At 46.3% G+C, this 12799-nt stretch overlaps 1 protein-coding gene across 7 annotated transcripts in view; it reads right to left on the bottom strand.

Moving 5' to 3' along the window:
• Nucleotides 1-242: 242 nt before the first annotated feature.
• KLHL3 (kelch like family member 3) overlaps nucleotides 243-12799 on the bottom strand; it is a 55485-nt gene continuing 42928 nt past the window's right edge. For all 7 annotated transcript variants that reach the window (XM_069772645.1, XM_069772647.1, XM_069772644.1 and 4 more), the window contains 5 exons: nucleotides 11944-12045; nucleotides 9143-9271; nucleotides 5540-5680; nucleotides 5182-5325; nucleotides 243-4925 (listed from right to left, as the gene is read on the bottom strand). In XM_069772645.1, coding sequence (XP_069628746.1) covers nucleotides 4897-4925; nucleotides 5182-5325; nucleotides 5540-5680; nucleotides 9143-9271; nucleotides 11944-12045 — 545 coding nt within the window. In that variant the 3' untranslated portion in view covers nucleotides 243-4896. The remainder of the gene's footprint in view (nucleotides 4926-5181; nucleotides 5326-5539; nucleotides 5681-9142; nucleotides 9272-11943; nucleotides 12046-12799) is intronic.

Raw genomic sequence — 12799 nt, 5'->3', positions numbered from 1 at the left:
AAAGGAGCAGCGCAGACCCCAGGAGAGTGTCAGAGCCGGGTGTCAGGGCAGCATCTCCGCCAGCATTTGGATCCCTCAGCATCGGCACGTGGGAGCATCGCTGCCCCGCTCCAAAGGGCACAAAGTAAACCCAGGGTTTGTATTTGCTGTAATTAAATAGGGGGGGAAAAAAAGGCCACATGGAGTGATGAGATTGTTCCTCGCTGTCAGAAGCTGGCAAAATCAAAACAGACCCAGGAGAGTTTCATTAGGCCAGTTTTTATTCAAATTAAATGATGGGGGACTACAACGTCATTTTCTTTTATAATATAAATACGCCAGTGAAGAATGTTTCTTGAGTCATTTATCGCACTGGACAAGACAGCTGTCAAGAGAATTACTTTGCAAAGTCCTTGGTCCTTCACACTCATGCAAAAAATCTTTAATTAAAAAAATTAGCTTAAACAGTCAACTGACTCATTATGTTGTACTGTCAGCTATCGAACCAACAATGTCCGTTTTACAAAAACAAGAATTTCACACCCAGGTAAATTATTTCACAATCGTCCATTTTTCTTAAAAGGGTTTTTTGTACATAAAATATACAAATTAAAATTCTCAATACTTATTTATTGTCACTCTAGAGGAAAATAATTTATAAACCCATAAACAAACATAAGGGCAGAGGAAGAAAACGTAAATTCGCTCATTTCCAGACTGTAACGTCTAACACACTTCCAAACGCTGCAGCTCTGAGCAACAAATTATGCTCATGTGAATGTGATTTATGGGCATAATGTTAAGCCAAGGGGACAACTGCTTTGATACTACATTTTGTTAGCAAAGAATCCCAAAGGTTAAAAATGAGCTGCATTTATCTGTTGAACCATCATGTTAGCTTGATGAATAGGCATCACACATCGCTGGATATTAAGGATTTTGGTCTCCAAACACTGCAAACGAGAGAACAGCATTAAGCTTTCATGGTGGTGTCATGCAAACGCTGCCAAGTATATTTATGGTAATTACAGTGCTGTACACATCTGTACAAAAAAAGTATTTGGATAAACTGAATGAACTGAAAATTGGTTTTAATCACCCCCAATTTATCTATTAGGCACAAATGGAAAAGATGGACTTGATTCAAACTTGTTTAAACAACAGATTGCTTGAGGCAAATCTATCCTGCTTTACATATGCTTGCCTGTTTTGCAGCGTGTGTACCCACGTGCGACGCTGTTGGCTTTTGTGGGTGCGCAGCCCCGGGGATGCTTTCTCTGCAAAAGCAAAGTCACCTTTGGGAAACCCACGGCCAGAATCCCGCAGGGGGTCAGCACACGGTGACCCCCCCAAAAAGAGCCGACAACAGAAGAGAGCTGAGGAAAAGCTCCAGATTCACAAAGGACCATCGCGAGGAAGTAGCCTGAGTTGGGTTTGTAAAGCTTTTACAAAACCTCCTGCAATAATTTCACTGGTTTTGGCAGCCCAGGGCGTTTGATCGCACGCATTCTTGCGTGCGCGGCGTCCTCCCTCTTCCAGCAGCGCCGCGCTCACGCAGGAGCCGAGAAACGAAACTGCTGAGAGACAGCTTGTCCACCAAGCTGACCGGGAAGCAAACACGTGGCACAAGAAAATTAAATCAGGGTATTGAAATTGCTGTAAAATAACTAATCTAAGAGCGTAGGGGTGACTGAGGTAACGGATTTTAATTTATCTCACAATTTTGAGCCCAATGCTGTCCTTCTAATACGTTAGAATCAACATAAGAGCTATCCCAGATCTTAGTTACAACATGTAATTTCTTGTGCAGAAAACATACAGATTCACACCTACATCACAGCCAGCAAAAACTGTACTGGAGTGTAAGAATTAGATCCAGAATTTAACAGAAGTGTCATTGGCGACCATAAAAAGCAATCCAAAAAATTATTTAAAATTGTCTTATAAAAATATTTACAGTAAAATTTGTTAGCGCTAATGCTACGTTTTCAGTCCTAGAAAAAGGCAATCTTCAAAGGATCTGGCTCAGGTGCTCAGAATTAACAATACAAACATGAAACCACACGCCAAAGACGGACAAATTCAAAAAGCATTTCAAGGGGGGGGGATACAGCTGGTTCATCATGTGTTACGGTTGTTCATATTGCATAGCTGGAAAACGAGGTCACTTGACTTGCATAACACTGCAATGTTTGAGAAGGAAAGAAAGAAACGTGTCATTTGCCATCGAGGAGAACCGGCTGCAGCCAGGAACAGCATCACTCATCCCTGGCAAGGGCTACGAGCCCTAGCCCTGTCCAGCAAGCCACGGGTCTAGGCCAGCAGTGGGCAGAAATGCCATTTTACAATAGCAGAAAACCACCAAAACCTGTTTTCCTTATAAGCAAGGAAGGTTTATAAAGAGATGTATAGCGGGGGAGAAGTTATCCAACCTTCAGGCATATCCACCTTTCACATCTGACAAACATGGCAAATTTCAAACTTGCATCTCTCTAGCACTAACTACTAGGTTTTATCTCTAGCCCACATAAACTCTTAGTCTCTGGATAGTATTTGCCTTTGCTCCAGTGATACCACGAGTGTGAAAAGGTTAGCTGGTAACCGTTCCCAACTACTGAGCTGTAGGTTGGGCTATATAGTAGCTATTTAGCTTTACGTTCCCTATGTCTATACCAGACCTAACGAGGACCCTGTGTGCCCAAATGCTTGTCCACCCTTGTCCAGTCATCTCAGCCCAACAAGAGATGCTAACGCTGATCAGAACACTTTGCCTGTCCCATTTTATCCTCTATTCCCACAGGCTGCACCTTGTGGTGTTTGCTTTTGGGGCAGTGAATTTGAGTCCGTCCAACCCAAGGCATCATCTTGCTTGTGTCACTGCAGAGATGCATCTCGGGACTCTGATCTGAAGGCAGCTGCAGTCAGGGACACTGACTGACAAGATTCCTACCAGCCTCAATAGCTTTTACAGTAAGCAACACCTCGTAAAAGAGCAGCATGTCGTACTAATATTTTGGCATGTTTCACTGCGGATTGTAGAAGCCAAAGCAAAAGGTTTAAAGGGTATTATAGAAAAGACTAATTTTTTCAATTATTGTTTTCAGGACCTCTGAGCTGACACACAATGGAAGGGCAGACATCAAGAATAATACTGCCATTTCTTTGGGCAGTTTGCTTTTGTTTGTAAAAACAAGAACATCCAAAAAGGAGTGGGTGCTACCTAACGTTCCCCATGAAGGTCAGGCCCCTCTGTGGGAGGTGACACAGCAAAGGTAGGTGCTGTTTCCCCCACAGTGAACAGGCACCCATCTTACAAGGACCGTGTCAACCCAAACACTAAAAATCTACTTATTTACAGAGGTAACCCACTCCTCTACAAAAGCTGTACAAGGTGATGTAGCCTTAGATCCCTCTGAAATACATTTTTAAGTATTTTTCTTTTCTACTGTAGAAGGTCACATGGAGTCTTTTTGATAGGAGATCTATGGAGAAAGAAAACAGCAGAACACTGGTACATGCTGGAGCTCAACAGTAACATGGGCAGATTTGGTCCTGCAGGCCAGCTGCCCACTACAAAAAGCCTCAGCTGATTTACAGTGGGAAAAACAAAAAACTAGCAACAACAAAGAGGAGAGAAAATATTTTTCTTCACTAGTTCCCTTTAGCTAGGGAGTCTTCTAGGAGTCCACCCCTGTATGCATGCCAGAGCTCACAAGGAGACACAAAAAAGTATTTTAAAATAAAACACCTTCTTAAACAGAAAGGTTCAAGAATTCAGGATGTAAGCAAGACAGTGACCTTACAGCTGGATTAGATTTGTCTTGTCTGTTTTGAATAATCTTATGATTCTTCATACTAATAGAGGAACACCTTCAGTACGGGCAAGATTAAAATAGCAATTACAGTGACAGTGATTAGTTAATCTCCATACTCTGGAAGCATTAAAACACCACAGGTATTTTGCTTTGCTCATTAATATCTGCTTGGGTGACAGTGGGTTCTTGCTCTATGTAATATCTCTATATTAATGGCACCATAAGGTATTTCTTTTAACATCTAAATGCTCTATTATGAAATGGCATCGAGACGCTGGACAGAGCTAGAACTGGGGCTTTCAGCACAGCTGAAATGCATGGGTTGGGAATACTTTCTATTCAAGCAACATTTGTTTCGCAGGAGCAATAACTCCCATCAGAGCAGCACACGTTTTGTGGGGTTGTGAGTTTTGCGTCGTTCAGGTGCTGAGACTTCAGCCCCAGGGAAGGCACTGCCCAGCAGGTCTCATCACGTACAGCAAACAGCATTCATGGCAAGTAGAAAAATCACATGGTATTTATTTCCACCATACGACAAGCGTTTCAGGGATACATACAGTAGTCCAGTGGCATATACAAACGTATGACTGAGACAGCGTCACACTCAAGCCAGAGCACCCTGTTCCAGTCCATTTCTGCTGACTGCTTTTCTCCGTTGGTACTCAGAAGTTTCCACTGCCAGTAGTAATGTCCACCCTCCAGGCACAGTGAGTAAGTAGTTCAACAGATAATGTGCACAGAGCATCAGTAGTGAAGAAATCCCAAAGTGTTCATTTTTACTCACATGCCCAAACGTAGCAGTTTTGTTTCACACAAGAAATTCAGTGCCGGCAGTTCAAGCACAGTGTTTATCTCAGGACACTAGCCATTGAGAAGAACAGTTGATTGCACCACAGATAACAAGCAACACCTCGTGTCTAGCATGGAACATGTCCCCAGAGGGATTTTCGCTCTGCAATCCGCCGCAGAGCAGATGATGTCTGTAACATATCACTTGTCATGCTAAGATGTTAACAGCAATGCGATGGGTCAAGTCAGAGGTCAGTCGTCTTCCTAGCTGGATCCACTTCACTTCTGCTCCTCGCATTGGCTTGATCGTGTGTCACAACGGTTTGTGAATCACAGCCACACCTGATATAAGAAGGGATGAACAGACACAGTTATCGTAGGAGCAGCTCCTGGGTTGCGACGTGGCTAAGATCATCCTGCAAAGCCAAAGACCAGCAATAGGCTAGCAGAGAGAGAGGTGTCTACTATTTCTGTGAAACTTTCCTCTACTGAAAGCAACATAAAACATACAAAAATGCAAGATTAAAGCTTTAGGAGACACAGCCCTCAAGTTTATGAACGACCCCAGCTGTTGCCAGCTCTCCCACTGACTATTTACCTGCGTAACTCCTCCCTGTGCTCATGCTGGTTGGTAATAACGTCCACTTGTCTGTGATGGGGTTGTAGTATTCCACCGAGGCCAAATTGCAGGAACCATCATCTCCTCCCACCACGTAGAGGAGACCATTCACCGCACACACACCTCAAAGCAGAGCGCAGATGGTTAGACACGGGCTAACTCGTCCCCCACGACACGTCGCCTGCCACATTCTGATTCATTCCCAAGCAGATACTTGGTCTTCCATTTTTATCACTTTCTTACAATACCGATCGCTTACATCACTAGCACATTAGTTGCATTAAAAACCACACAGACAACTGCAAGCAAACACCACAGAAAGACTTATTGTGGTTACCTGCATTTCTTCTACACATATTCATGTCTGCTACTTGCTTCCAAGTGTTTGTTCCTGGATCGTAGACTTCCACACTCTTCCTTACTAAGGGACCATCGTGCCCCCCGGTAGCATACAGCAGCCCGCTGAGGACACCAACACCTGCCAAAGAGAGCCCAGCGTTACCCAAATGTACAGGGGAAAGGGTTGCATGTCCCTGGTTCTTCTGCTGGGTACTGCCTTGGCCTCTCCAAGGCATTTCCAAAACATGGCCCACGTGTGCCGGCACATGGTCAACTCTCCATCTGACCACCACGTGGCACTACAGCAGGTCTGCGCAGCGATGCCTGGCAGATGTCCTACCTTTCAGGGCTGTACTGCTTCTCAGGTAGATCTTAGTCCGTGTGAGATCGATAGTCTAGTCCCACGACATTCATCTGCCTTTATTCAATCTCTCTGGACAGACACGTCTCTCTTCCTTTGCCTCCCTGACTGCTGCATCCCACCCCACCTTGTTTCCACCCGCCTGATCTCTTCTGCCATGGGGCCCTTTGCTTTTAACCCGATTTCCAGTTTCAGGCACTTGATTTTTGCTTTTCCTGCTACCTTTGTGCCACAGGGCTTCATCCTCTGGACACTCTTCCTCTTCTCAACAACTTATAGGCTCCAGTTCTTGAGGCTGCCGCTGGGTTCCTGTCCCCCCACTCCTGCCCCCAAACACGGCAGCAGCACTTCACACAGACAAGGTGCCTCCAATGCCCCCTTCCCAGCCACTTTCGCAGGCCCCTGGCTCAATCTCTGGAAATAACAGGGATCTGAAAGGTGCTTCTGCCTAATATTAAGTAAATTAATTAAAATGTTCACCGATCCTTGAGAGTTAAAACTTCCAGCAACATATCTTCATTAATAGGTTCAAAGGCCTCTATTAAAATTAACAAGGTGGGATGGTAGTAAAACGGGAACATAGATCTGAACTGCATCATTTCAACCACGGGCATTAACCAGCAGGATGGCCCCTGTGCCTTGAAGATGGACTCGTGCTGACGATTGAGGGAAAGGCACAGAGCTGGAAAGGCGTGCACGGGGAGGAGAGGGGCCCCACCAGCCCAAAACCAACTGGTTTTCAAGCTGGCCCTCGTGCAAATATCTTTCCGCGTGCGGCACAGAGAAAGGAGAGCACAGGAGCAGTGCTGCGATGGTGAGCGAGACAGCAGGGACCATCCGGGCTCAGCAGGTCCTGTGCCACCGGAACATTTCCTGGTGGTGTGTCACATCCCGAAAATATGATGTGTCACATTACTCCGAGTCTTGCCACGGTCAGCAGGAGCACGGACCACAGCAGCCGCCACGCTCCATCGGCGGGATGGCAACATGAGGCGGGGAGGGAAACCATCTGAGCAGTCTTGCTTCTCCGTCACCCAAAAATGGGCCAGCACCTAACTGAGACTGACCGATGAATTAAAGCTCCGGCAGGCACACCACCGTTTGGGGGACAGGTACACTGCTGCAGGTCTACCACCGTCAACTCTCTCGTCTCCAGATTTTCTTAACTTGCTACTGCTGGGTTTTACCGGCCGTCTCTCGCTGTACCAAGAGGTGCTGAAATCCCAGCAAGACGTTGGGATTCATGGTTCATCTCTGGCCAACACTGGGAATTAATCTCTAAGTATCCACCTTACTGGGCCAAATTCCCAGTCTGGTTGAAGTACTCCAATGCGTACCACTTAGGAAGAACAGAACACATCCCAGTGTACGTCCTGGCCCCAGAGCTGTACAAGGTGCCTCCCAGTTGACTGGGGAATGGGAACTCACTTAACTGGTGAGGAAAGCCTACTGCGTCTGAGCCCAGCAGCCTGGGTTTGCAGCACCTTAGCATTGCACTGTATTCCGCTGTCAGCAAAAATTTTATACTTTTAAGAAATAATTTCATTAGTAAACTAATTTATGCAAGTAGGAGAGCAAAAAGAGTCAGAAACGCTCTAAGGATTTTCCACCTAAAACTGCCTCCCTGTGCGGCGAGACGGACAGGGCACACTCCGACAGGACATCCCTGCCAGGAGGGAGAAAGGGAAAAACCCCAGCTGGTCCAGCAAACCCAGGCAGCACCCACACATCCACACAGCCCCACTGCCTGGATTGGGGTCACCCCGGGGACTTGGGGACACCCGTCCTCACCTCCGCTAGATGTCAGCACCAGGACGGCAATGGTTTCATTCAAAGCGTGGTTTCATTTATGGAGCTGTACGATATAGATCCTGCTGCAGCATCAGTGGTGAGGGGGGGGCACTGGGCAGTGCCCTCCCCGGGACCTGCTGGAGGGGCGTCGGGGTGACAAGCAGAGCTTGAGGACCTCAGCTTTAAGGTTGGGAAGAGAAAATTGCAAGGCTGTTTGGCAGGGAAGTAAGAGCATTCCTAATACTGGACTTGCCGCGTGGAGGTGTACTTGCAAAGCAGCACTCGGAGCAGAGTGTTTCAAACAAAGCAAATTCACTAAAATCCATCTCACGACAGGCACAAACTGTTTTGCTATGTTTCAACGTGCTGTCAGCAACACGAGATGCTCATTCTGTTCTCCCATGAGGTTGCATTGCTTAAGCATCAAGCAGATACTAAAAAGCTCTTCAACTGAATTCAAACAGTGTGTGACCATATTTGCCTCACCTGGAGTTACAGAAAAGGTATTAGAGCGAGGAAAGAAAGACGGTGCGTAGAGAGAAGCCTCTCAACTGCCCAGCTCAGAAGCAAATTCCCACCACAGCTTTACCTGCGGGGTCATTTCAGCCCCCACGCAAGGGGCAGCCTCCGGGCTTGGCTACCTCTGCGTAGCTGCCACTTCGGCTGTTGTACGAGAACTGCACAATTTGAGATCAGGGAGGACCCTCTGCACACACGGAGCAATAGGACCAACACTGACACACTCCCTTTCATCTGAAGATGATTTTAAATGCAATGGATAAGAGCTTTTATCCCTTTCAGAGAGGAACAGCCACAGAGAGGGCAAGTGCCTACCTGGCCTAACATCATGTAGTAAGTTAGAAACCATTAAGACTAGAATATAATCCTTTTTTAACATGTCCTTTCCTCTAATCCTCCAGATCACCAACTCTTGCCAGCAAAAGCTACACTAAAAACTAGCTTAGCAGGGGCAATCTGAGATCAATTCCATTACCTTGACTTGATATGCACATCAGCCAGTGCAGGTGTGCTTTGTGCTGCAAAGCACCCACCGGGTGCTTTCAGAGAAGACCCAGAAGGAAAAATCCATCTGACAACCCCCAAATGATAGGAGAGAAGGAGGTGCAGCTTGGCTTTCCAGTCCCTGGCTGACCCTGCAGCTGGCAATTTGGAAAGATAACTCTTTGCTTACAAGTGAGATGCATCTGTTAGCAAGGCTACTTAGAAACATTGAACATTATTTCATTAATCCAGAAATTAATTTCAATTTGGCAGGTTTTAACAAAGTCAGGAGAGCCGCTAAGAGCTTCCAAGCAATTACGGTTTTTCCTCTCATGGGAAGGGGGTGAAATAACAGGTTGCACTTGCCAGCCCAGCAATGCCAAAACACACTTTTCCCTCCCTTCCATGAGCAGAGAACCCAGTAAGAACACATCTCAGAGCCAGTACCTGCACCGCTGCGTCGAGTGCTCATGTCGGCTACGTAGGTCCATTCGTTCGTGGCTGGGTTATACTGCTCGACGGTACTAAGGCACTGACGGGACGCTCCATCGTAACCCCCCACGGCATAGAGCTTACCTGGAAGAGACACATGTTGGCATCGGCATTACGGCTACGACTGATTTATGTCACCGTCACACCTGACAGTCCCAGGTGAGGACAGATCCTGGCTGAGGGAGACCCTGGGAGATGTGCCTAAACCTGCTGGGACATCTGGGGAAAATCCTAGCAAAAGGATCTGAAGTATAGTCGCAGACAGGCAGGGCTGTTTTTAAAGCTGTCAGCTAAGACAAGGAAACAACAAAACACAACAGCTTAATTAGAAGCCAAAAGCCAAAAGGTTTTCAACAAATGACTTGTTGGCCCAGGAGAATAGGTAACATCAAACCGTGTTCTGCTGATCGAGTGCTTCCTTCTGTTTAGGTGCCACAAGGCAAGGCGCACTGTCAAAGGTCGATACTGTACATTAATTACAATATCACATTAGCAATAAATATGCAATAGCCTCTTATGTTAATAGAATACCTGCATGGAAACCTAGACCTGATTTTGAAGAACCTGGGCCAAATCAAAACCAACCAATGCTGCTAGTACAGCCTGTTCACTCAAGCCAAGTGATCCCAACGCAGAAGATAACCACGGGAGACCCTCGCAGCGTGGTGTATCTGTCCCTGCCTACCTCAACCCAGGGAAAGCTGAACAACATCCACCTAGCGAGAGCAGACAAGCGCAATCGGATGTCACGGGACGACACCATACACGAAACACGGCTGATGCTCCGCCATGTCCTCTGTTCACAGGCCTGACTGACGCTCTCTCCTTGTCTCCCTGTATCATCCACCAGCTTGTTTTGCATTTAGGCAGTAAACTCTCTGGGCAGAGACAGTTTCTTTGCGCTTCTTTACTAGAGGACCTAGCACAAAGGCATTCTGGTTCAAGACCAGGCCTCCCAGACGCTACAACAACCAACCATTAAAAAGTTCAACAAATATGCAGGAAAGCTCTAACCCAAGTTTTTGTACAAAACCCATGAATAAGACCAATTTTCAATCCGTAACAGCAGAGCCTGGCCACAAATGAGCTATGCAATTCTTTGCATGCACATGAGACTCCCACCAGCAGTTATCATCTACGGTCTTACGCTTTTGCATCCTCCTGTTTCCTTGATGTTTGCAAGGCTCCAAGAACAGGCCAGCTCTTTTCTTTCTCCCTCAGCTCCACTCACGGCCTCCTCAGGCTGTGCTCATTAGGAGAGGTCTGCAAGGATCAGGTTTACGACTGTGCTCCTTCTGCATCTTCCTGTCTCTATAAACATTTCAAACTCTTATTTGTGCTGTCGGTTCAACCCGCCCGGTGTTAGCCAATGAATCAAGGCAAGAGTGCCAGACCAAGCAAGACAAGATGAAGTTCCCTGGCTGGCATCAATTATTAGATATTTTCAGTACCCACAGACATCAGATCAATCCTCAGCATGTTCACATGAACGCTGTGGATTAACTGCAGGCTGCAGCTTGTTCCCTACACCAATATGATCAGCTCTTCTTCCCCATCGCATGCCCTCATTACTATTTTTTTTTTTTATCATGGACTCCAACATGTGCAACACTTATTTTCGCTTTCAAACAAAGCAAAGGAAAAAGATTTCCTATGTCTCCAGTAGAAAACCTGTCCATAGAAATGCATCTCTCGGGTACGTACTTAATATTTGTTCTGCATTCAAATCACTTCACCAAATCCCAATGACTGTCAGCAGCCCAGCACTGCACAAGCATGGGCCAATTTGGAAGGATTTGCTTCTTAAACAAACAGGCAAATTTAGCACAACCACCACTCTTTATTCTATCTCCCTTCCTCTTCTCACATAAGCGCATTTCATGTAGATAAACACATTTCACATATTTCCCATTCAAGCAGGTCAAACCACACCACTTCAAAGCACAGTTTATAAGAAGGCTTGTGCCAGTGGCTGCTCCGCACTGTACTAATTGGAAACTGCTACACCACGCTAAAGACAAGGTCAAATAAAACCTTTCACTTGCTTCGGAATTGATTTTGCTAAAGGAAGACGAGGTTCTTTCTCCTGGATCCAAACCAAGCTGCTCAGCTCCAGCTCACTCGAGTTCGGTGCCGACACATCGGTGCTGACAAATGCCACGATCCCTCCAAGCTCCCTCTCCACCCACCTCGCCCCCGACCTGCCCCAGCACCAGCGTTTGCTATCGTCAGTCCCTGCTCGTTTACAAACCAGAGCAAAGCGTGCCGTGCGTGCCAGCAAGCCTGATGTCAACAAACACGGGTTTTAGTATTCCTGCCAACCCACCAGTTTGGGGCTGTGGGACTAACTACGCTCCTGTTTCTCTCGCTAAGCAGATTTTTCTGTGATGGGTACTCCATCCACGCAGCCTGCTGATAGCAACAGCACACACTGCACAATATCATTTGCTTTCAGCGACCAGAAGCAGCCCAGGAAAAATGAGGATTCAAAGAAACCTGCACGCACTTAATGGTATTCACAGGAGGCATGGGCTGGGCTGATCTGGGTGTGAGGCTCTTGGAAAGCTACACATGATTTTTCACTAAGATAAAAAGGAAAATGGAAAAAGCTGCAGCAATTACGTCATATAAAATAAATCTTTACCAACTAGTCTAGAGAACAGTTCCTGCAGTTCCCTCCTATTGCACTTAACCGTTCAGGCTTCTGTTTGGCACAGTAACGTTTGCTTGATGGAAATGGCTGCTGATTTTCTTACCCTCCACAACTCCAACTCCAACACTGCTTCTTCTTGTGTTCATGGGAGCCACAAAAAACCACTCATTGGTTTTATAGCTATAGGCCTCAACTGATGCCAGACCTAGTTAAAAAGGGGATACACAGGTTTTCTAATTAAAAAAAAAGAGAAGAAAAAAAGATTGGTGTTGCACTTTCATCTGCCTTCCACCTCCTCCCAAGCCCGTAATTCCCCCCACACTCCTGCAACCCAATTTTCTAGTCCCTTGCCTTTCAGGCTGGGACCAGCGTGCCAATGCCACTTCTTCAGCAGCTGGAAAAATTGTTACCCCATTGCCCCTGCCCAGGGACTGGTGCCCCTCCAAAGTGCTGGGGACACCAAGGTGGAGCAGAGTCCAGATTCCAAGCCCAAAAGTCCCACTTCCTTTCAAGTGTTACAAAATGTCCATGCAAAGGTTTAAAAACTCCCCCAGACCCTCTTGCATTGTACTCATCACCAGCTGAACTCATTAGTTGAGGGCTTAACCAAGTGGCAAAGCTCTACAGCAGAGGCAGAGGTGTGAATTTAAACATGCAGTTATGCCAAGATAAATCCCGGACACACATCCCATAAGGTGCCTTGCTGGCATTTTATTCATGTTGCTATGAAAAATTTCACTTAAACAAGGAAAAATCCCTTTTCAGTCCAGAAACAGCATATTCATACAGAGAATGAGACTGAAAGAACTGTATTGCTAAAGAAAAAAAAAAAACTAGGGTGAGATCCTCTGCAATTATTGATGGGTCAGAACATGCACGCGGTTAGTTAGTTACAACACGCAGCAAACCCAATCTCTGGCTCCTTCTCTACAAAATCGTAGAGGAAAGGGCGCAGGAAC

This window comes from Haliaeetus albicilla, chromosome 27 (assembly GCF_947461875.1).
Source record: "Haliaeetus albicilla chromosome 27, bHalAlb1.1, whole genome shotgun sequence".
NCBI classification, from domain to species: Eukaryota; Metazoa; Chordata; class Aves; order Accipitriformes; family Accipitridae; genus Haliaeetus; species Haliaeetus albicilla.
This window is presented reverse-complemented; position numbering and strand designations above follow the sequence as displayed.